A 26,137-nucleotide genomic window follows, 5' to 3' on the forward strand; every position below is an offset into this window, starting at 1 on the left:
TTGATCCCTAGCCTGAGAACTTCCATATGCTGTGAGTGCAGTTCTAAAAAAGCAATAAATAAATACATAAACAAACAAATAAATAAAAGGTTGAGGACTGAAATTCAGGCTTTCCAGACAAAGATCTCTAGTACATGACTTGCATCTTCCTATCCAGGAGGATGGCTAAACTCTACCCTCTCTCTATGCATCAGAGAGTGAGGAGAAAATGGGACAAACAAGTGGAGGCTTCCAATGCCATGTCTGGAGTCATTATGTGTCTGACCCAGGATGACAGGAAGCGACACATGAGCACATCACCACACCATCGACCCAAAACATAGCCTAGCTTTCATTCTTTTGAAAGGGGGAGAGGCAAGGGAGAAAGTAGGAAGAAAAGGCAGTTTAGGTGAGAACTCTGAATAAAGAAGGACTGAGGCTCAAATCTTAGGCTCAGACATTCTGCAGAAATGACCTCTTAGACCACAGTTGAACAGAATTTTTTTCTTCCTAACTTAATCTTTTATAAGTATGGTCCTTTGGCAGTCAACATCTTGCCATAGACCAATGCCTAAGAGAACTGCAAGGGTGAAATACTACCTTAGATCATACCTGGAAAGCCACCACACAGCTGGAACTGCAGAAGCTGTATATAGTTCCATTGGACATGGCTAGATGATACTGAGGGATCGCTGAGGTTTTACAACTATGACACAAAACCTGGACACCTTGGTGGCAAAAAATAAAAACCAGTGAGTAAGTTACATAGATGAACAAATAATCCAAAAATCTATTAGGAGAGTAAAAACACAAATATTCAGGAGTTCCCGTCGTGGCGCAGTGGTTAACGAATCCGACTAGGAACCATGAGGTTGCGGGTTCGGTCCCTGCCCTTGCTCAGCGGGTTGACGATCCAGCATTGCCGTGAGCTGTGGTGTAGGTTGCAGACGCGGGCTCGGATCCCGCGTTGCTGTGGCTCTGACGTAGACCAGTGGCTACAGCTCTGATTCGACCCCTAGCCTGGGAACCTCCATATGCCGCGGGAGCGGCCCAAGAAATAGCAAAAAGACAAAAAAAAAAAAAAAAAAAAAAAAAAAAAACACACAAATATTCAGTAACATGCAAAACACAGATGAAGGAACTTTACAATAATATATAAAGCTAACCTCAATTAAGTCCCACTTACAAAAAAAGACAGCTTGGAACTTATAAGAGTTTGTTTCTCTCTTTTCACCTATGAAATTACAAAATAAATACTTCAACCAAGAAAATCACTGAAAAACTATTTTCACTTAAAAATCAGCTCTTTGAAACTAAAACAATCTTAGGCCTTCATTTATACAGATCAATTTAGTTTGTAACAAAGTGAAAGAAAAGCAGTTACATCCTGCTTCAATAGTTATAAAATCTATAAGTTTATCAAACTTAAACATTTACCTGAGGAAATAACTGTCTTAACTCTGTAAGCAGATAAGCAATTAACAGAGCAGAAAAGCTCTGTTTTCCCTGAGTCATTCGTAGTCTCAATCATTTCAGCTGAGGGCCTCAACGATTTCCCCAAGGCATAAGGAGGAGTTTGAGCTGAATTCTATTAAAACAAAATAACATTTAGACGCCTAGTACGAGCATACATAAATACATATGGTTTAAGGAAAGAGAAGAGAAAAGCTACCTACAACTAATATCTTTGGCTGAAATATCTGAGCATGAACAATGACAGAAGCTACACTAAGTACAGACTTTCCTAAAAGTAGGGATGTGGAAAAAATAGGTTCTTTCATACTATAATACAGACATACCTTGTTTCATCGGGCTTCACTTTACTACACCTGGCAGAGACCTCATTTTTTACAAACTGGAGATCTGTGGCAATCCTGTGTTAAGCAAGGTCTATCAGTGTCATTTTTCCAACAGTATTTGCTCACTGTATCACATTTTGTTAGTTCCCACAGTATTTCAAACTTTTTCATTATTACTGTATTTATTTTGGTGATCTCTAATCAGTGATCTTTGACATTACCATTGTAAACTGTTTTGGGGTGCCATGAACTTTGCCCATTTAAGATGAACTTATTTGATAAATGTGGTATGTGTTCTCACTGCTCCATTAACTGGCCATTTCCTGTCTTTCTCCCTCTCCTCAGGTCTCCCTATTCCCTGAGACACAACATTACTGAAATTAGGCCAGTTAGGAACCCTACAATGGCTTCTAGGTAGTCAAATGAAGGAAGAGTCACAAGTCTTTCACTTCAAAACAAAAGCTAGAAATGATTCAACTTAGTGAGGAAGGCATGTGAAAACCCAAGACAGTCCTAAAGCTAGGCCTCTTGTGCCAAGCAGTTAGCCAAGATGTGAATGCAAAAGAAAAGTTCTTGAAGGACGTTAAAAGTGCTACTGCAGTGAACACACAAATGATAAGAAGGCAAAACAGTCTTACTGCTGATATAAAGTTTTAGTGGTCTGGAAAGAAGATCAAACCAGCCACAATATTCCCTTAAGTCAAAGCCTCGTCCACAGCAAATCCCTAATTCTCTCCAATTCTGTGAAGGCTGAGAGAGGTGAGGAAGCTTCAGAAGAAGAGTCTGAAGCTAAAAGAGGTTGGTTCATGAAGTTTAAGGAAAGGAGCAGTCTCCATGACAGAATAGTGCAAGTGAAACAGCAAGAGCTGATACAGAAGTAGCAAGTTATCCGCAAGATCTAGCTAAGATAATTAATGAAGGCAGCCTACATTACACAATAGATTTTCATCAATGTTGATGAAACAGTCTTCTACTGGAAGAAGTCTTCTCTCTTTCAAGCTAGAGAGAAACCAATGCCTGCCTGGCCTCAAAGCTTCAAGGACAGACTGACTCTCTCGTCAGGGGCAATGCTTTAAGTTGAAGTCAAATGCTCATTTATTATTCTAAAAAACCTAGGGCCCTTAAGAATTATGATAAATCTACTCTGCCTGTGCTCTATAAATGGAACAACAAAAATGACAGCACATCTGTTGACAACATGGTTTACTGAATATTTTAAGCCCACTGCTGAGACCTACTCCTCGGAAGAAAGAAATCCTTCCAAAATATTACTGTTCACTGACAATGCATCTGGTCACCCAAGCACTGTAACAGAAATGTACAATGAGATTAATATTGCTTTCACATCTGCTAACACAACATCCATTCTGTAGTGCATGGATCAAAGGGTAATTTTGACTTCCAAGTCATTTCAGCTCATGCACTTAGGGTCAACTAATCTATGACAGAAGGAGGCAAGAATATACAGTGGAAAAAGATAGTCCCTTCAATAAATGGTGCTGGGAAAACTGGACAGCTACATTAAAAGAACACTCTCTTAACATCATACACGAAAATAAACTCAAAATGGATTAAAGACCTAAATATAAGACTATAAGACATTATAAAACTCTTAGAGGAAAATTTCGGCAGAACACTTTCTGACATAAACCACAGCCAATATGTTCTCAGATACACCTCCTAGAATAATGACAATAAAAACAAAAATAAACAGCCTTCCTGTTGTGGCTCAGTGGTAACAAACACGCTAGAATCCATGAGGATGCAGGATGATCCCTAGCCTCACTCAGTGGGTTAAGGATCCAGCATTGCCACAAGCTGTGGTATAGGCTGCAGATGCAGCTCAGATCCCAAGTTGCTTTGGCTGTGGTGTAGGCTGGCAGCTACAGCTCCAATTCAACCCCTAGCCTGAGAACTTCCATATGCCAAGGGTGCAGCCCTGAAAAGCAAACAAACAAATAAATAAATAAATGTGACCTAATTAAACTTAAAGTCTTTGCACTGCAAAGGAAACTCTAAACAAAATCAAAAGACAACCCAAATATTTGCAAATGAAGGGACTGATGAAAGATTAATCTCCAAAATATATAAATACCTCCTACAGCTCAATACCAAAAAAACAAACAACCCCATCAAAAAATGGACAGAAGATCTAAACAGACAATCTTCTGAAGACATATAGATGGCCAAAAAAGACATGCAAAGAAGTTCAATATCACTAATTATTAGAGAAATGCAAATCAAAACTACTATGAGGTACCACTTCACAGTATGGCCATCATCAAAAAGTCTACAAACAATAAAGGCTGGAGAGGGTGTGGAAAAAACAGAACCCTCTTATACTATTGGCAAGAATGTAAACTGGTGCAACCACTATGGAAAACAGTATGGAAATTCCTCAAAAAACTAAAAATAGAATTACCATACGGGAGTTTCCGTTGTGGCTTGGTAGCTAACGAATCCAACTAGGAACCATGAGGTTGTGGGTTCGATCCCTGGCCTCACTCAGTGGGTTGAGGATCTGGCGTTGCCGTGAGCTGTGGTGTAGGTCACAGACACGACTCAGATCCCGAGTTGCTGTGGCTGTGGCGTAGGCTGGAGGCTACAGCTCTGATTAGACCCCTAGCCTGGGAACCTCCATATGCTGCGGGTGCAGCGCCAGAAAAAGGCAAAAAAAAAAAAAAAAGAACTACCAGCAATCCCACTCCTGGGCATCTATCTGAAGAAAACAGTGACTTGAAAAGATACATGTACCTCAATATTCACTGCAGCACTATATACAATAGTCAAGACATGGAAGCAACCTAAATCTCCGACAGAGGAATGGATAAAGAAGAAGTGGTACATGTACACAATGGAATATTACTCAGCCATAAAAACGAAATAATGGGAATAATGGAATTTGCAGCAACATGGATGGACCCAGAAATTATCAGGCTAAGTGAAGTTAGAAAGCTAGACACAAACATAATATGCTATCACTTATATGTGGAATCTAAAAAAAGATACAATGAACTTCATAGACTTTGAAATTATGATTTTCAAAGGAGACAGGTTAGGAGAGAGGAATGGACTGGAGGTTTGGGGTGAAAATGTTCTAAAATTAGGTTGCAATGACAGTTGTACAACTATAAATATAATAAAACTCACTGAATTAAAAAAAAAAGTAAAAAGAAAAACATTTCAGGAGTTCCCATTGTGGCTCAGTGGGTTAAGAACCCTACATATTCTCCATGAGTATGCAGGTTCAATCCCCGGCCTCAATCAGCAGGTTAAGGATCCAAAGTTGCCATAGTTGTGGTGTAGGCCAGCAGCTGCAGCTCCATTTCAACCCCTAGCCTAGGAACTTCCATGTGCAGCAGGTGTGCCCATTATTAAAAAAAAAAAAAAAAAAAAAGGAAAGAAAAGAAATACATTTCTTAAGGCAACAGCTGCCATAGACAGTGGTTCTTCTGATAGATCTGGACAATGTAAACTGAAAGCCTTCTGGAAAGGATTCACTATTCTAGATGCCATTAAGAACAGTTGTGACTCATGGAAAGAGATCAAAATATCAACATTAGCAGGGTTTAGAAGAAGTTGATTCCAACCCTCATGGGTGACTTTGAAGAGTTTAAGACTTTGGTGGAGGAAATAATTGCAGATGTGGTAGAAATAACAAGAGAAAAAGAATTAGAAGTGGAGTCTTAAGATGTGACTGAATTTCTGCAATCTCATGAAAAAACTTAATGAACAGGGGGTTACTTCTTATAGATGAGCAAAAAAGTGACTTCTTGAGATGGAATCTACTCCTGGTGAAGATGCTGTGAAGACTCTGAAATGACAACAAAGGATTTAGAATATTACATAAACTTCGTTGATAAAGCAACTACAAGGTTTGAGAAACTTGACTCCAATTTTCAAAGAAGTTCTACTGTGGGTAAAATGCTATTAACCAGCACTGTGTGCTACAGAGAAAGAGTTTATGAAAAAAAGAGTCAATCCATGCAACAAGCTTAATTTTTATCTTATTTTAAGAAATTGTCACAGCCTTCCCAACCTCAGTAATCACCACCATGATCAGTCAGCAGCCATCAATGCCAAGGCAAGACTCTCCTCTGCAAAAAGATCATGACTTACTGATGGCTCAGATGATGGTTAGCGTTTTTAAGCAATAAAGTATTTTTAAATTAAGGTATATACATTGTTTTTTAAGACATAATGTTACTGCACACGTTACAGACTACAGTATAGTGTAAACACAACTTTTTTTTCTCTTCTTAGGCCACACCTAGAGGATATGAAGTTACCAGGCCACAGATCAAATCCAAATCTCGACAGCGACCTATGCCACAGTTGCAGCAATGCTGGATCCCTAACCTTCTGCATGGGGCCAGGGATCAAACTCGTGCTGCCATAGAGACAACGCTGGATCATTAACCCACTGCACCACAGTGGGAACTTCTAAACAGAACTTTCATATGCACTGGGAAACCAAAAATTCATTGAGTCACTTTACTGCAATATTTGCTTTACTGTGGTGGTCTGGAACTAAACAGGCAGTACCTCTGAGGTGTGCCTATAAATGCTCTCTTTATAAAAGTAAGGAAAAGACATAATCTATGTAAGTTAGTCATCTAGTAAACTGCTTTCCTAGCTATAGAAACGGATGAATTTAATCATGTCTCTAAAACTCTTAATTGATGAAACTTCTTTATAAATGCTACTTTAGAATTCTTTAAGGATTTGTTGTTCACTTTTTGAAAAGAACTACAGAGACCTAAAACATACTCTTTAAACCAAGAATATATGCCATTATATATATATATATATAATTATATTTGTGTATATGTGTATGTAAGTGTGTGTGTATGTGTATATATATATATATACACATACACACACACACATACACATACATACATACATACATACATATATAAAATCTTGCTTCCTTGCATTGGTCTGGAAGCCAACCCACAATATTTCCAAGGTATGCCCATAAAATGCAAACTGAAGAAAATCAGTAACTATTCAAATATATTAGCAACAACACATTAAAAGTCATCAATTAGGTGCTCATAATGTATTTCTCTCATCACAAATAATCAGAGAAAACCAAGTAATCCAGGAACCAAAGGACTACCCTCAGGACAGACTTGGACATCAATCTAGGAGAGGGTCAACCACCTTGAAGGTGGCATAACTAGTAAGACTATTTAGCAGGAGGTAGAAATGGTGTTTAACGTATATTAGGAGATCCTACAGAACTACCTGTTTTTCAAGCTGAGTCTCATAATAAAATTTGCCTGTAGGAGTTCCCGTCGTGGCGCAGTGGTTAACGAATCCGACTAGGAACCATGAGGTTGCGGGTTCGGTCCCTGCCCTTACCCAGTGGGTTAACGATCCGGCGTTGCTGTGAGCTGTGGTGTAGGTTGCAGATGCGGCTCGGATCCTGCGTTGCTGTGGCTCTGGCGTAGGCCAGTGGCTACAGCTCCAATTTGACCCCTAGCCTGGGAACCTCCATATGCCGTGGGAGCGGCCCAAAGAAATAGCAAAAAAAAAGACAAAAAAAAAAAAAATTTGCCTGTAAATATATTCATGTATTAAGAAACAACAACAATAATAATAATGGCTACCATTTATATAAATTACCAATATTATTACTTACTGAGTGATTACCATGAGCCAGGCTCCCTACTAAGCAATTAATATATACTGTACCACAAAACCCTTTCAATAACACAGTGAGATACTTTTTAAAATTATATTAACAAAGTTTAAAATAACTTTGATTAACTTAATGATCAGAAAAGTAAGAGATTAAATTTACTTCATCAGGCTCCAAAGTCCAGGCTCCTATCTGCTACTCCTGTCACTAACACAATGTAAGGTCTTTCATTAAGATATTATAGAGAGAGGTAAACAGCAGAAGAATATAAATTGTGAAGTTTCAATACATAATCTTCCTGGTAGAAAAAGAACATCATTTATGCAATTGACAGAGTATACTGGTAACAGAATTACGAAGGAACTGATTTGGGAATAACACACACACACACACACACGCGCGCACACGAAGACACATAATATATAAATAACATGGATTCTATTCTTGTAAAAGTAGTAACTAGACTGCCAAAAGTGGCTAAGTCCTAGAAAAGGAATACTTTCCAAAAATGAATGTCCATTACCAACTGCTTAGAGGAACTAAAAATAAACAAAACTTGGGAGTTCCCATTGTGGTTCAGCGGGTTATGAGCCCAACTAATACCCATGAAGATGCAATTTCAATCCCTGGCCTCGCTCAGTGGGTTAAGGTCCCGGTGTTGCCGTGAGCTCAGCTAGGATTCCACGTTACTGTGGCTGTGGCATAAGCTGGCAGCTGCAGCTCCGATTCAACCCCTAAGCTGGGAACTTCCATATGCCACAGGTGTGGTACTAAAAAAAAAAAAAATTTTTTTTAATCAAAAACTTGTTAACTGAAAAAAAAATTAATCATTATTTACATCGTTTTTTAAAAAATAACTTTTTGGAGTTCCTGCTGTGGTGCAGTGGTTTAAGGATCCAGCATTAGCACTGCAGAGGCTGGGGTTTCTGCTGTGGCATGGGTTCGATCTCTGACCCAGAAACTTCCACGTTACTGGCACAGAAGAAAAAAAGACTTTAAGGAGTTCCCACGGTGGCTCAGCAGAAACGAAGCTGACTGGTATCCATGGGAACTTGGGTGCAATCCTGGGCCTCACTCAGTGGGTTAAAGATCTGGCATTGCTATGACTGCGGCATAGGCTGGCAGCTGCAGCCCCAATTCCACCCTTAGCCTGGCAACTTGCATGTGCCGCGGGTATAGCTCTAAAAAGACAAAAAAAAAAAAACACAAAAAACACTTTAACACCTTTTAAAAATATATTTTCTAAAAGGAAAAAAGGGAGTTCCCATTGCAGCTCAGTGGTTAACGAACCTGACTGACATCCATGAGGACTTGGGCTCAATCCTTGGCCTCGCATAGTGGGTAGAGGATCTGGCGTTGCCATGAGCTGTGGGGTAGGCCTCAGACGAGGCTCAGATCTGGCACTGCTGTGCCTGTGGTGTACACCAGTAGCTGCAGCTCCGATTCAACCCCTAACCTGGGAACCTCCATATGCCAAGGGTGTGGCCCTAAAAAAAGCAAAAATAATAATAATGATAATAATAAATAAAAGGAAAAAAGATCCTTTAGATTCACTGATTTTATCATCTTTTAACTCAGTCACGATTTATTCACAATTATATGGCATATATGTCACAAAATACTTCAGACTCATAGCAAATCATGAAATTACATTTGTGAATTCTTGGCCATGAAGTTTCCCTAAAAAACGATCTAGTTCATCTGCATCACCTCACTACCAAAATCAGCCTTTACAGTATTAGAATCTATCCCATTTTCCTGGAGGGGAAATCACACAAGATCAACTAGTAGGAAGAGCTCACGCTTTTATTCTGCACTTCATCCCTGTGCAGCCATCTCAGGAGGACTAAGCCTAACTGTATGCAATAGACTGATATTCATACCTGCTTATATGCTGTGACACTTGTTGAACTAAAAACCTTCTGGGACTGGCAAGGACCAGAGCTACTGTAACAATAGCTCCCACAGTTCTCACAACAGTTCATGGTGAGGTTGTTGGTAGAGTGAAATTTGGAAAAACAGGCATCACTACAAAGACCATGTACCACATTTTGATATTTAACTTCAAATCGAATCTAGGAAATAAAAACACACAGATACAAAATAAGCAGGGCCAGTTAAAAATCTCTCATCTTTGAGCAGAATCCCAATAAAGGTGAAATGTAACTTACATCAGCATTCTTCTGACACATACTGCACCTAGTTGAAATGCTATTGGTATATATGGTAACGACAGGTTTTTTCTTTAGCTCATAAGAAGAAAGGCATGATTGGCTGCAGAAATCTTTGCTAGGAGAGGAATTTTCAAATCGGGTTGTGATCACATCCTTTGGATTTAAAATGTCTCTAAAAATAAATAACAAAGGCAGAATGAAATGTGTTCCTCATAATTGTAATTTCTTCCTCTTTGTGAGCTAAAATAACTACATTTACTAAGGGCAGCTATTGTAGAGTAGAAAATGGCTGGCTCTGGATAAGGCATCTGGAAAACTGGGTTTGATGATTAGTTCTGTTACTTATCAGCTGAGTGACAATGAGCGAGGCAATTACTGTCTCAATTTCCTCATGTATAAAATGGGATTTAAAATACCTAATTTATAGATGTGTTGAGGAATAATTATATTTAAAATATATACAGCCAGATGCTCATGAAAAAAACACAGAGGCTTCCAGCTCCAATCAAGTTTCATCCACTGGAGCCAATGGAACAAGTGGCCATCCCTCAACTCCAGACCACAAAACACTTGTCCTCTTACTAGCCAGGAGCTGCCAGAATAGAAACATGAATGAGACAAGGAGTGAAAAAAAATTTTTATTTAAATGAAAGTTTTGAGAAACAGATGAACTACCAAAGATTAGCACTGCATGATATCTGAAACTTTGCTATAACTGAAGAGATCAAAGAAATGACAAAAGGGCAATTAAGGCTTGGTACCAGAGGACAGACGGAAAGAAGAATGAGACAAAAAGACACAAATGAGTTTCTCTATGAGATTCCTAGAGTTATTTCATAGGAGCTCATTGTTGCAATAAGCACTGCCAATAAAAACAAAGGCTAAAGTTATTGCTATTCTTCTGACAAGTGTAAAAACTGAAGGAAATAGTCACTAATTAGAGACATGAGTACAGGCCACGAAGTGAAGAATAATAATGGTAATAATATTGTGTACTATAATAATGTATACTGATTACTTTGTGCCAGACATTGTTCTTTTTACTCAAATTATCCAATTTAATTATCACAAAATCTCTGTAAGGTAAGTATTATAAGGAGACCAAATCAGAAAAGTTAAATATTTGTCAAAGGTGGAGTTCCTGTAGTAGCTCACCAGAAATGAATCTGACTGGCATCCATGAAGACCCAGGTTTGATCCCTGGCCTCGTTCAGTGGGTTAAGGATCCAGCATTGCCTTGAGCTGTGGTGTAGGTTGCAGGCGCAACTTGAATCTGGCGTTGCTGTGGCTGTGGTGTAAGCCAGAGGCTACAGCTCCAATTCAACCCCTAGCCTGGGAACCTGCATATTTATCAAAGGCAAATATATATGTGTGTGTATATATATGTATTTGCTAAAGGCATTCAGCTGGTAAGCAGTAAAATCAGAATACAAATTGAGGCAGTCTGATTCTACAGTTCATGGAGTTCATCATTCCACTATTCTGCCTTCCATTCTGTACCTTCATTATGAAAACTGTTACATGATAAACTATGAAAAAACAGTGACAGAGCACTACTTTAATTTTCCAAAACTCTCCTAACCTTAAAAATGACAGTGAGTTTTAGAAACCAAGTGGATGTGCTTACATGTACATTAATGTTATACAGTGATTTTCCTACTAAAATTAAAGCAATTAAGAATTTTATCTAAGGAGTTCCTATTGTGGCTCAGGGGATTAAGCACCCAGCTAGTATCCATGAGGATGCAGGTTCGATCCCTGGCCTCGCTCAGTGTTGCCGTGAGCTGTGGTACAGGTTGAAGTTGCAGCTTGTATCTGGGATTGCTATGGCTGGAGTATAGGCCAGAAGCTTCAGCTCCGATTTGACACTAAGCCAGGGAACGTCCACATGCCACAGGTGCAGCCCTAAAAAGACAAAAAAGAACAAAAACCAAAAAAATAAAAATTTTATTTCATATGAATTCCTGCTGTGGCACAACGGGATCGGCACTGGCGCTGGAGTGCTGGGATGCAGGTTTGATCCTCAGCCCACTACAGTGGATTAAGGATCGGGCATTGCCACAGCTGCAGCGTAGGTTGCAACTGCAGCTCTGATCTGATCCCTGGCCCTGGAACTCCACATGCCTTGCAGGGAGGGGTAAAAAAATTTTTTTATCTAATAATGTAAATCTACAGGTGCCATGTATATATAAGTAAACCAATGAGAATGGCATTCTAAACCTTACACATCCAATGAATATTATACCTTAACATTTGTCTTAGAAAAAACATTCCTCTTCCAACAACGTGGCTCAAACATTTTTCTCTAATTTCTCTTTTAGTATATAAGTACTCTGCCGCTGTGTAGCACAAGGAACTATATCTAGTCACTTGTGATGGAACATGATGGAGGATAATGTTAGAAGGAATGTATATATATATGACTAGGTCACTTTGCTATACAGCAGAAATTGACAGAACATTGTAAATCAAGTATAATAGAAAAAATAAATTCTTCTTCCTTTTTTTTTTGCTTTTTAGGGCCACACGTATGGCATATGGAGGTTCCCAGGCTAGGGGTCCAATCAGAGCTATAGCTGCCGGCCTACAACACAGCCACTGCCACATCAGATGCGAGCCCTGTCTGCAACCTACACCACAGCTCACGGCAATGCCGGATGCCTAACCCACTGAGCAAGGCCAGGGATCAAACTTGCAACCTCATGGTTCCTAGTCGGATTTGTTTCCGTTGCACCATAACAGGAACTCCGAAAAAATTAATTCTTAAAAAAAAAAAAAAAAAAGAACTCTAAGCACAACCTTCTTTTTCTTTTTATGGCCACACCTGTGGCATATGGAAGTTCCTGGCGCAGGGATTGATCTGGAGTTGTAGTTGCCAGCCTATGCCACAGCCACAGCAACACTGGATCCAAGCGGCATCTGTGACCTATACTGCAGCTTGAAGCAACACCAGATCCTTAATCCACTGAGGGGGGCCAGGAATTGAACCCACATACTCACAGAGCTTATGTTGGGCCTTTAACCCACTGAGCCACAATGGAAACTCCTAAACACAACTTTAAATTTTATAATCAGATATCATGTTTAACAGTATGACTCAGTTTAATCTTCTCAATAGTTAGCTGGTAAGACATCAAGTAAATTTCGGCAATTTGCAAAAATCAAACTCTGGCTGAAAAGATAGATTTATCACCTATCTTAGTCTAAAGGAATGTTTCAAAGGTTCTGAAGGCGATGTCAAATCAAGACAAGAAAAAGTTTTTGAATAACAATAGCACTGTGGTTAAAAAGCCAATGAGGAGAGTAACTATTTTTTCTGTTGTTGTTTTTGTTTGTTTGTTTGTTTTGTCTTTTTGCCTTTTTCTAGGGCCGCACCATGGCATATGGAGGTTCCCAGGCTAGGGGTCGAATCGGAGCTGTAGCTGCCAGCCTATGCCAGAGCCACAGCAACGCAGGATCTGAGCCGCGTCTGCGACCTACACCACAGCTCACGGCAACGCCGGAACTTTGACCCACTGAGCAAGGCAAGGATCGAACCCACAACCTCATGGTTCCTAGTTGGATTCGTTAACCACTGCGCCACGATGGGAACTCCGAGAGTATTTTTAAGAGAACAACATGTATTTGGATCTATGTCCTCTTATGTTCTTTAAAATTTAATTCGCTTTCTTTTGATATTATGTCAAAACTGAATAACTAAAAACAGAAAACTAAGAGTTCCTGCTGTGGCACAATGAGTTAGAAATCCGACTGCAGTAGCTCAGGTCTCTGCAGAAGTGCAAGTTCAATCCTTGGCCCAGCGCAGTGGGTTAAAGGATCTAACGTCATCGCAGCTGCTTTGTAGGTCATAGCTGTAGCTAGACTCAATCCCTGGCCTGGTGCCACAGGTGCAGCCATTAAAAAAAAAAAAAAAATCAATTAATTTAATAAATAAAAACAGGAAACTAAATTTACTCTTTCAAATCAGTTTCATGAGAATGACATAGAAGAGTTAAAGTAAGGAATTATTATAAAGGTATTTTGGAACAGAACTAAATTTGAATATTTAAGTAAAATATTTTAAAATTCCCCTTTCCTTTTAGTTGAAGATTTCCATTTTAATAGGATCTACTTTTAGAAACTTTAGGCCAACGCATTAAGCAGATAAAGAAACTATCGATACCCCGAAGACAAAATAGTGGCCCATAAATTATATGTTTAAATATACACAATAGTATCAAATTTGTTATTAAAAATAACAGGACCCTTTTTATTAACCATTTGCTATGTGCTAGGTCCTGTGCTAGACTAAAAACCTGTCTCATTAAAACCTTAGTTTCTTCATTAACCAGTGAAGAAACTAAGGCCTAGAAAAGTGAAATATCTATCCCAAGATCATAGAGCAAATAAGTGATAGAGCCACAACTGAAAACCAAGCTCTTAATTTTTCTGCTCTATATTAGTGACTACTGACAACACACTATATTCCTAGAATTATACTACCACACAAATAGGCAAAACACGCCAAATTCTTCAAACTTACTGAGGCAAAGAAAGAAGTTTATGTGAATTTGTTGCTATTTCTTTCTCTCTCCACGTATGTATTATTACAAAGGGACAGTGACCCACAAAAGCTCAAAAGGATTTTTTAGAAATACACTCACTATTTCTGTGCCCATTTAGAGATTTTACTCTTCTAAAGAATTAAATAACTTTCATATACTATTATAAGGGTTAATATTATTTCATTCTATATTTCAATAACTTTCAAGGAGTTCCCGTTGTGGCTCAGTAGTAATGAACCCAACTAGTATCCATGAGGTTTGATCCCTGGCCCCACTCAGTGGGTTATGGATCCAGCATTGCCATGAACTGCAAAATAGGCTGCAGACAAAACTCAGATCTGGTGGGGCTGTGGCTGTAGCGTAGGCTGGAAGCTGCAGCTCTGATTCGACCCCTAGACTGGGAACTTCCATGTGCCACAGGTGTGACTCTAAAAAGACAAAAATAAACTGAAAAAGATAGGAAAACTAGTTTAGGTAATACTTTTTTACATCACGTATTAACTTTATAAAACTTCAGAATTTGCAAATTTCTCAATTAGCTAAAAAGTATTTCCCAGGAAATGTGCTAAAGAGGTTTAAAATCACAATGGTATGTTTGAACTAAACATGCTAAAAAAACAAAGTAATTAAGAATTTCATACTTTGAGCAGTTTGCACAGGTTTTCCTGGGAGGAGGTGGTAGGCAGACGGGTGAAGAATATCCAATGATGCACCTTGTGGAACAAAAGAGCTGAGTAGATCCTGTCTTATGATACGCGGTTTGCCCCTTATAAAGCATTTTTTTACAACCAGAACAAAAAACCTGAATAGCTACGGCTGGAACAGAAGGAAGTGATATATTTGGGCCAGATGATGCAGGAGAAAGCTGAAAGCCTGGGGTCAACTGTTGGGCTATAAAAACAAAATAAGAAAAATAAATAAAAAATAGTTTTCATATCAACATGAACATACACATATTCTCTACTTTTTAGGACAAATTCCCTCAGTCTTGAAATCCAAAATTGAGGCTATAAGCAATCTAATAAAACAGGCAGTTTCAAACTTTCTAAACCATGGCACATAGTAAGAACTACATTTCACATTATAACCCAGGAGACACATACAGCATTTGTGTGTGTGTGTGTGTGTGTGCACATGCGCGTGTATACGTGTGTTTGTATATAAACTTTAATAACTGAAATAATAGTTTCATGAAATAATGTTTTCTTACTATACGCATCACATTTTGTATACAGTTGACCCTTGAACAACTGAAGGGTTAGGGGGCACCCACCCCACACAATCGAAAATCTGTGCCTGGCTGTCTCTGCCTCAAAACCAAAGGAGACAATAAATGACTCATCCAAGGGCACAGAACTGAAACAGTCTGGATAGAATCAGGACTCGAACTCTAGTTCTCTTTTTGTTTGTTTTGTTTTTGTTTTCACCTAGTTCTTTTGATTCCATATACCGTGAAATCCAATCAGACACAAATATTTTCCCACACGTAGTTAAAGACCTGTAAAATGAAAATACAGGTACTGCATTTATTGAAAAAGATCACATATAAGTAGACCTACACAGTTCAAACTGGTGTTGTTCAAGGGCCAACTAAAATCTTATTATAGTCCACTTTTTAAAATGTTGGTCAAGACCAGCTAGCCAGTTTGTAAAGCACTGCTTCAGCTAAAGGAAGAAAAAGACTGACATCGAGAGGTACTTTTACTAGTGAGAATATAAAAATACTAATTGTAGGAGTTCCCGTCGTGGTGCAGTGGTTAATGAATCCGACTAGGAACCATGAGGTTGCGGGTTCGGTCCCTGCCCTTGCTCAGTGGGTTAACGATCCGGTGTTGCCGTGAGCTGTGGTGTAGGTTGCAGACGCGGCTGGGATCCTGCGTTGCTGTGGCTCTGGCGTAGGCCGGTGGCTACAGCTCCGATTCAACCCCTAGCCTGGGAACCTCCATATGCCGCGGGAGCGGCCCAAGAAATAGCAACAACAACAACAAAAGACAAAAAAAAATAATAATAATAATAAAAAAAAAATACTAATTGTAACTAACTTATAGTTGCATATCTTACCAAGAGGACTGTCACTGACTGAAAACACAGCGCTAATTTTCAGTTCACTTTCTTGAGTTTTTGGCTTTGAATCATGTATATATTCCTTAATGGAAAAAAAAAGAGAGAAATTAATACAGTGTTAGTATCAAACTAAACTAGAAATTGAAACAAAAAATAATTGTCATATTCATCTCTTCTACATTACAATCATAATCACCTTCACAAATACCTCAAAAGTCAAAATTTACAAGTTATTAGGCTAGATTTAATTGCTACAAAAAGGATATTTAGAATTGGAGAATCTTTTATGATAGTTATATCTACTTTTCAAATGTAATCTTTTCAGGTTTTTTTTAATTATCATTATTCTTTTTCTTTTTTTAGGGCCACACCTGTGGCATATGGAAGTTCTGAGGCTAGAGGTTGAAGTGGAGCTGTAGCTGCCAGCCTACACCACAGTCACAGCAACGCAGGATCGGAGCTTTGTCTGTGACATACGCCACAGCTCACGCCAATGCTGGATCCTTAACCCACTGACCAAGGGCAGGGATAGAACCCACATCCTCATGGATACTAGTCTGGTTCGTTAAGCCACTGAGCCACAAAGAGAATTCCTCAAATGTAATCTTGATATATGAGAGTAATGCACATCAATCTCAATGCTGAGCATTACCCCTTTTTTAGGCTGTGTTTATCAGGGAGCAAAAAGTGAAATTAAATCTGAATGATTTAGAGTTTGGATCAAATTAGCAATTTTAGCCAATAGGTTTGCAAGTTGTCATGTATGTTACAGGCAGGAAAGACAAGAGTTTCGATGTAATCTGTTCATTATACACAAAATCATCACACACTAAATCAGGTTTATCCTAAAATGTCCTTCAAAATGCTTTAAAATAACACATAATCATGAAAACAAATTAAATACACATACCTATCTTGAAAAAGACTGCCCTTTATTCTGAGATCAGAGCCATCCTACTTTGGGGAGGGAGTTGATAAAATAGTCTTACATATTTCAGGAGTTCCCTGGTGGCTCAGCATGTTGGGGATCTGCTATTGTCACTGCTATGGCTCAAGTCACTGCTGTGGCATGGGTTTGATCCTGGCTCGGGAACTTCTGTGTGCTGCAAGCACAGCACTCCCTGATCAAAAAAAAAAAAAAAAAAAAGTCTTATATGTTTCAAAAGAAAAAGTATTTTTTTAATCTAATTTTTTGGGGGGTGGGGCTCAACCACAGCATGTCCTGAGCCACAGCAGTGACAATGCCAGATCTCCAACCTGCTGAGCCACCAGGGAACTCCAAAATAGTCTTACTTTTTTGAAACAATAGTGATAACAAATGGTAGTTGTATTTTCAATCTCCCTATACTTAGCAAAAAAAATAACTAATACAGCAGGTCCCAAAGTTACTTTGAAATTTCTTTGGACTACTAAATGCTAAAGACTAGGAACCACTGTAGTAATTTACTACTTTCCATGATGTATGTTAAGGGACCAAACAAGCTGCTGCCAATAAGGTAGGAACTTTTCTACCTTCCTCTTTTTTTTTTCTTGGTATCTTCTTTACAGATGAGGAAATGAGGCTTAGAGATGTTCATCAACTTGTCCAAGGTCACAAAAATACTAAGCACACAGATGGGAATCAAACCGAGGTCTATTTCAAACCCATGCTATCTCCCTCATAAATGTGCAAATAAAGGCGTTCCCATGTGGCTCAGGGGGTTAAGTAGCCAGCACTGTCACTGCAGTGGCTTGGGTCTACGCCGCAGCTTGCGGCAATGCCAAACCTTAATCCACTGAGCAAGGCCAGTGATCAAACCTACACTCTCACTGACACCATGTCAGGTTCTTAACCTGTTAAGTCACAACGAGAACTCTGTGATCCTAGTTTTTAAACAAGTTATTTAATCTTTTCCCAGTCTCAACTTCCTTATCTATAAAGTGAAAATAATATAAGCTAACCCATAGGACTAGATTTATGGTAGCTAAATGATTTAACACAAATAACATATGTAGCATGATGCCTTACAGTTGGCCAAAAGTTAGACATAATTACAAACAAAAATGTTCTTATTATTATTTTCACAATGATGGCATCTAATAAATATTTGTTAAATGACTGAATCCAAGTTCATTTGATTCAAAGTGGATGTTCTTAGTATTGTACTTAAATAATGGTATTTATTTATTGGCATGTGCAAAATGAGGAGGAAGTTAAAAGTACCTCCTTCGACTTACCAAAAGAACACTTAAGACTCAATAAAAATTACTTCACCTTATCATCAACTTAATCTCTAATATTTTTCTAATACACCTGTTACATTTCCCTGATCAGTTGCTTTTACTTCGCAAAGTAACTGTTCCACACCTTCATCACTCCTAAATCCCAACCCCACACATTTCCTGCTCAATAATATTTCTATTTCACCAAGAAAATAGAAACAGCTATGCACGAATTCCCTCAACATCCTGATTTCTCCCTCCATTATGCCTACAAATGAATCAGCAAACTGTCCTTGAACCTTAAGGAAAGGCAACCTTCTCATCCATGGCTAAAATAGTGCTTGTGTTCAGGATCTCTTTCCCTCTCTCTTCCTACAGCACTTCATACTATCTTTGTATATCTTCAGCCTCTCTCCACCTTGTCAACTGAAAGCAGCATGAATTGTAAAGAGACAAAAAGGTAATTTATTTGGGTTCTTAGAATTTTAATTCAGGGATCACAGATTCTGGAGCAACCCAGAATAGTGGCCACGGGAGGAAGGTGGGGAGGGGTTTTTATGGGAAAAGGAGGAAGTTCACACAGGCTTACACAGGCTGTTTACCAAGAATTTCGATTGGAGGGTAAGTCTGGTCTATACATATGAGTGGGTTTACCAAGCACATCCCATCTTTTACTAGAGAAAGGTATGGTTTCCTTCGTCCAGAAAAAGTCCAGTTTTCAGCATTGTTCTTTCCTTTTGGCAACTCAGCAACTATTCAGCAGTTTCATGTTAGAGTTCAGCTGAAGTTCAGCATGGGCAGCACATATGGAGCTCCTCGAGGCAGTCTCTGTCATTCTTACCTTTGCGCCTTTCACAGCCTCCATATTGGTTTCTTCCTTCCAGCTTATCTAGTCTCCAAGGAACTACTGCTCTCTTTACTCTCTTCCTTTACAACCAAACTTAGAGGAAAAGTATTCCATTCTTCCTCTACTTCCTCACTTTGAATGCAAGGCAGTCAGGGTATTGATTCAACTGACATAACCAATCACCTCACAATTGCCTAATTCAATAATTATTTTTAGGTTTTATCTTACTTGGGTTTTCAGATACATCTGACAGTGCCAATAATTCCACTGGTTGTCTTTTGATTGTTACTTCAATTTATTACTATTTCTTAGTATTCCCCCTCACCCTTTTTTGGGGGAGAGCCATGTCAGCAGCATGTGGAAGTTCCGGGGCCAGGAGTGGAACCCACACCACAGCAGCAACAACGCCAAATCCTTAACACACTGCACCACAAAGGAATTCTGATTTCTTAGTAAGCTTCACTGTTCTTCTTACATTCACCCCTTATGTCAGTGGTTCCCAAATCACAGCTATCAGAAGCCCCTGAAGTCTTGTTAAGACACAGACTGTTGGGTTTCAGCCTCAGAGTTTCTGACTCAGCAGGGCTGGAGCAGGGCCCAAGAATATACATTCTAACAAGTCCCCAGACAATGATGAGGCTGCTGCTTGGGCAACTACTTTGAAGCCATTCTGAAGCCTCAGATTAATCCAGTTCCCAGCTTTATATCCTGAGCTCTACTCTTCTCTACTCTAGTCCCCTGAACAATCTCATCCACAGTCATGACTTCAACTATCACCTATATACAGCTACCAGATGTAGCAAATGAAATATAAAACACTCAGTTAAATTTGAATTTCAAATAAACAATAATCTTTAGTATAAGTATGGCCCAAATACTGCATGCAACATACTTGTATGAAAAAAAGCACTCACTGTTTATTTGCCAGGCACAATTTAACTGAGCACTCTATACTTTATCTGGCAACCGTACACTTACAGGTAGCTAACTTTCTAATCTCTCAATACCACATCCATACGTACAAATGCCTCCTAGTGCAGATTATCACTTGAAGGTCCCACAAGCTCCTTAAACACAACAGATCCCAAACTACACTTACTACTTTTCCCTTAAATCCTGTTCCTAGCCCCTCAGTAAATGGTATCACCACATCACCACGAAGTCAACTTACTGAAGCCAGAAACCTCTGAGCATTCCTGGACTCTTCCTTGACCCTCATATCGCATATGTTACCTCAAGTTAAATCAATTATATCTAAATACCTAAGATCTATTCTCTTCCCCCACTTTACTGTTTAAATACTCAACCACTAAACATACTATATTCTCTCGCCTCCACCTGCATGACTAGCAGTTCTCTCTTGTCCAAAGGTCTTTTTTTTTTCCTTTTTTGGCTGCCCCGCAGCATGTGGCATTCCCAGATCAGATCCAGAGCTGCAGTTGCAACCTATGCCACAGCTGCAGCAATGTTGGATCCTTTAACCCCCACTGTGCCAGCCAGGGATGGAACCTGTGTCCTGGCACTGCAGAGATGCTGCTGATCCTGTTGCGCTACAGAGGGAACTCCTGTCTGAAGGTTGTAATCGATGGTTATAATTCAAGTGCTACTTGCCCTGTGAAGAAGGCTTCCTCTCCACCCTAGACAGACATAAGGGTTCCCTTCCCTATACTCCCAATGCATGCACCTTACACAATTTTTTTTAATTACAGTAATTACATAATACTGTGACTCTGTAACTGTACAGAGATGGCACAAAGCAACAGAAAGAATACAAGTTTGAAGCCAGTCAAAACTTAGTTCCAATTCCAGCTCTGATGCTTCTTTTGAGTTTGTAAATTACTTAACCAGTCGTTTCCTCAGTTCCCTCCTTTGTAAAATGGGGTAAGGATATTTTCTTCCTATGGTGGTAGAGCTTGAATGAGAATGCCTAAGACACACTTAGAATACCTCTGGCAGGGCACAGTCATACAACAAATAATTACCTCCCTCATTTCCATACCTTTACTCCCCCTTACCAATTCACTTGAAAGCAGAGGCCCCATCTTTTCATCTTTGTAGCTCTCTGAAAACAAAATAACTAACATGGCTTAGTATCTTGGTTAAGGGTTTGGGCCCTTAAATCAGGTTGCTTGGGCTCAAATGCTAGCTCAACCATTTATTAGTTGTGTTACATTTAGCAAGTGACTATTTGTGTCTCAGTTTCCTTATGTGTTAAAGTGAGAATAGGAACAGTACTTGTAGGGTTATAAGCGACCCATGGATTCATTATGTAAACTGCTTACAACCATGTTCAATAAGTGCTATAGATTATTTAAGCAGGAACAAAAACTCAGTGAATGGGGAGTTCCTATCGTGGTTCAGCGGTTAATGAACCTGGCTAGTATCCATGAGGATGTGGGCTTGATCCCTGGCCTCCCTCAGTGGGTTAAGGATCTGGCATTGCCATGAGCTGTGGCGTAATTTGCAAACCCGGCTTGGATCCTGCACTGCTGTGGCTGTGGCACAGACTGGCGGCTGCAGCTCCAATTCGACCCCTAGCCTGGGAACTTCCATATGCCACAGGTGTGACCCTAAAAAGACAAAAAGACAAAACAAACAAACAAACAAAATGAGAGCTTAACTATAGCTTTAATATGCAGAACAGACCCTTAGTATATCTGAAAAGATTAATCTTTTTCATTTTTTGTCTATTTTCCAGTATTCAAATACAACATTAAAAACAGCACACACCATTTGTTCATTTGGCTTTTCCATCATAGTCCAGACGCTCAATCATGAAAAATTACAGCCTATTTACCTTGAAGCATTAATATAAACCAAAGAGAACTGAGTAGGTCACTTTTCACTTAAATTTACAATGTAAGCTGACAGTGGGATTTTTCATTACCATAATTTTTTTGTTGTTGTCTTTTTGCCATTTCTTGGGCCGCTTCTGCGGCATATGGAGGTTCCCAGGCTAGGGGTCCAATCGGAGCTGCAGCTGCCAGCCTATGCCAGAGCCACAGCAACGCAAGACCCGAACCGCGTCTGCAACCTACACCACAGCTCAAGGCAACGCCGGATCATTAACCCACTGAGCAAGGCCAGGGATCGAACCCGCAATCTCATGGTTCCTAATCGGATTTTTTAACCACTGAGCCACGACGGGAACTCCTACCACAATTTTTTTATTAGAAAGAACATGCACTTAACTCACAATACAATATTTGTTAAACTTTTATATTACAGGCAAAGTACAATGAAAGAAATACTGCATTGGAATTTTAAAAAACGAATTTTGTATCCCAACTTTGCCATGAGAGCTCGGTGAAAACATTTATTTTTTCAGTCTCAGTTTCCTCATCTATGAAACACAGGACATTTTATTCTAATTATTGTGCCTATACTTTGTACAGTTGTTGTATTAAGGTTTGACCTGAAATTAAGGTTTCTGGTCAAATAAGAACCATCTCTTTGAAAATAAAATTCATTGACCTTTAGATGCCAAAATAAAAGTGAAGGCACTATACCTTTAACAAAAAGAGAGAAAAAAAATGGTTAACTCTACCTCTGAGTGACAAACTGTATTTTAAAAGAGGAGAGGGAGTTCCCGTTGTGGCACAGTGGTTAACGAATCTGACTAGGAACCATGAGGTTGCAGGTTCGGTCCCTGCCCTTGCTCAGTGGGTTAACGATCCGGCGTTGCAGTGAGCTGTGGTGTAGGTTGCAGACACGGCTCGGATCCCGCGTTGCTGTGGCTCTGGCGTAGGCTGGCAGCTACAGCTCCGATTCGACCCCTAGCCTGGGAACCTCCATATGCCGCGGGAGCGGCCCAAGAAATGGCAAAAAGACAAAAAATAAATAAATAAATAAATAAAATAAAATAAAATAAAAAATTTAAAAAAGAAATAATTTAAAAAATAAAAAAAATAAATAAAAGAGGAGAAACTTTTCACCAAGCTACCTAGTTTAAGACACTCAGGCAGAAGAAATGGCATGTGCAAAGACAAGGAAATAAAAATCAACAGTGTATACCTTTTTGTGAAATGCAGATAGTTTGCAGGAGCACAGGATAGAAAAGGTGGGAAGGATGAGTGATGATACTGAAAAGGGAAGCCAAGGCCTAAACATGGATAGTTTGAATGTCACACTAAAAAGTTTATGTTTTATCCCACATAAGGAGGCAGGATCTTTAAAGAGAGCAATAGCATTAGATCTATAATGAGAACCATGATGCTCTTTCCCTGTCTCTGGGAAGTCATGCAGGAGATGAAGGCTCAGGTGCATTCAAGATTTGGCTCCAGGAGTTCCCACTGTGGTGCATCAGGTTAAGCATCTGGTGTTACCACAGCTGCGGTGCAGGTTGTGGCTAAGGCTGGAATTCAATCCCTGGCCTGGGAACACCCACATGCCTTAGGTGTGGTCAATACTACCCATACTACTGCCATGGCATCTTGGTGGTAACCCACTGCCTCAGTGAAGGAAGGCATTTTCTGCTGGAGGTGTAATGGACATTAATATTGTTCCACAAGAGGTGCTGACACGACCCTCATGCCCTCTTACACAACTTCCTAGTACACACAATTCCGAAGCTACCAAAGCCTCAGACAAGCACCAGGCTGATCTTTGTGTGCTTGCCTCTAACTGATTCGCTTATGTCAAGTTGGTGGAAGCTCTTGTGCTGAACAACAAATCAACCTAATTAAGATTGATGACAACAAGAAACTAAGGGAATGGATAGTCCTCCGTAAAACTGACAGAGAAGGAAAACCCTGTAAAGCATTTGGTTGCAGTTGTGTGGTGGTTAAGGACTATAGTAAAGTGTCTCATACCAAGAGTGTCATTGAGGAGTACTTTAAAGTCTTTACTTTAAAGACAAGAAATGGGAGTTTCTGCTGTGGCTCAGCAGTAATGAACCCAACTAGTATCCATGAGGATGCAGGTTCGATCCTTGGCCCCGCTCACTGGGTTAAGGATCCAGCATTGCTGTGGCTGTGGTATAGGCTGGCAGCTACAGCTATGATTCAACTCCTAGCCTGGGAACTCCCCTATGCCACACTTGCAGCCCTAAAAATCAATGGGGGGAAAAAAAAAAGGCAAGAAATGATCAAGTAAAAAACTTGGCTCCTGTCCTTAAAAAAAAGTACCATGGTATCACTATATAATGTTCTGATGAGATATGTGTCTAAAGAGATGAGGAGGAATAGGGAACTGTTGAAGAGTCCAGAGGAGAAATAATGAAACAGGGAGGAAAGGGAAGAGACAGAATTTTAAAATTCTTCAGAGGCAGAATCCAGAAAACTTGGCAAACAAATGGTTACTTCTGGCAATGGAAGAAGAAGAATTTACCATTTGGAGGGAAAACAAGTGTCATGGATACCACCACCCCCCCACCCCTCATTCTGTAGACACTACCTCAGAACCCTTCAAAGTACAGCACTTTAGGAGGGCGTGAAGTTGAAGAATATGACAAAACTGGAGTTCCCGTCATGGCTCAGTGGTTAACGAACCCAACTAGTATCCGTGAAGACGCAGGTTCGATCCCTGGACTTGCTCACTGGGTTAAGGATCCAGCGTTGCCATGAGCTGTAGTGTGGGTCACAGACACGGCTCAGATCCCGCATTGCTGTGGCTGTGGCATAGGCTGGTGGCCACAGCTCCAATTAGACCGCTAGACTGGGAACTTCCATATGCTGCAGGTGCAGCCCTAAAAAGCAAAAAAAAAAAAAAAAAAAAGAACACGACAAAACCTATTTGGCCTCCCTATCCTGGAATACTACTTCCTCTGAGATAGTATGAGAAATAAAATATTATCATTATTATTTAATTATTTTATTATTAATACTTTTGGTAGTAATGGCTTACTTATACAAGAAAGCCACTAACTCGAGGATAAAGCAAAAGAACTGTCCAAGAAGGGAAAAAAAAATCATCTTTTACCAAAGCAACTAACTGGTCTCTCCACGTTATCTCCACAGATTTCCAATCTGGGTCTCTGAATGGTAGCCATATGATCTTTCCAAACATGATCATCTTATTCTCCAACATCAAACCCTACAACAGCTTCCCAAAGCTCTCAGTATAAGATCAAAATTCGTAACAAGGTCCACAAGGTCCTACATAATCTGGCCTCAAACCACCTACAGGGTTTCATTCTAGAAGCAGGACAGCATAGACTCTGAAGTCTGACCACCTGGATTTGAATCCAGTCTTTGCCCTTTATGAGCTGTGAGCTATGGTAAACCGCATGACCTCTTTATACTTTGGTTTCCTCATCTCTAAAACAGAGATAATAAGGGAGTTTCCTGATGGTTCAGTGGGTTAAGGATCTGGCATTGTCATTGCTGTGGCACAAGTTGATTCCTGGCCTAGGAACTTCTGCATGCCACCGACGCAGCCAAAAAGTTTTTTAAAAATTAAAAAATAAAATGGACATAATAACATGGTTGTGAGACTGGTGCCCAGCACACTCTAAGCACTATAAGTATTAATAATAATAGGTTAATAGTTATAATGTCACATTATAATGATATACTCTACATATTAATATATTAATATCACTAATAGTTAGTATTGCTGTTATGATCATCATTGTCATCCTCATCTTCACCATTTTCACACCTTTTCTGTTCCAGGCCCACTGGTCTTGCAGTTCTTCAAAAGAACCATGCATCTTCCCAACTCAGAGCTCTCCTATACACAGATCCTTCTATCTGGAACACTGTCCTCCATGCCTTTACCTAGTCAATTCATTCTTCATAATGCAGCTTACAAATCTTTCTCTAGCCCCCTGTCCCCAATCAAAACTAGGTCAGATTCCCCATTTTAGACTTCTCTTCCACAGTACTCATCATAGTTTGTAATTATATATATTATTTGAACAATTACTTATGTAATGT

At 39.5% G+C, this 26,137-nt stretch overlaps 1 protein-coding gene across 12 annotated transcripts in view; it reads right to left on the reverse strand.

Moving 5' to 3' along the window:
- ZMYM6 (zinc finger MYM-type containing 6) overlaps positions 1-26,137 on the reverse strand; it is a 54,612-nt gene that overhangs the window by 26,568 nt on the left and 1,907 nt on the right. For 11 of the 12 annotated variants that reach the window (XM_021095873.1, XM_021095878.1, XM_021095876.1 and 8 more), the window contains exons 3-8: positions 16,208-16,292; positions 14,788-15,037; positions 9,600-9,774; positions 9,312-9,503; positions 1,417-1,567; positions 592-707 (exon numbers count right to left, since the gene is read on the reverse strand). In XM_021095873.1, coding sequence (XP_020951532.1) covers positions 592-707; positions 1,417-1,567; positions 9,312-9,503; positions 9,600-9,774; positions 14,788-15,037; positions 16,208-16,292 — 969 coding nt within the window. The remainder of the gene's footprint in view (positions 1-591; positions 708-1,416; positions 1,568-9,311; positions 9,504-9,599; positions 9,775-14,787; positions 15,038-16,207; positions 16,293-26,137) is intronic. The other variant, XM_021095881.1, reaches the window with a different exon arrangement.

Source organism: Sus scrofa, chromosome 6 (assembly GCF_000003025.6).
Source record: "Sus scrofa isolate TJ Tabasco breed Duroc chromosome 6, Sscrofa11.1, whole genome shotgun sequence".
NCBI lineage: Eukaryota > Metazoa > Chordata > Mammalia > Artiodactyla > Suidae > Sus > Sus scrofa.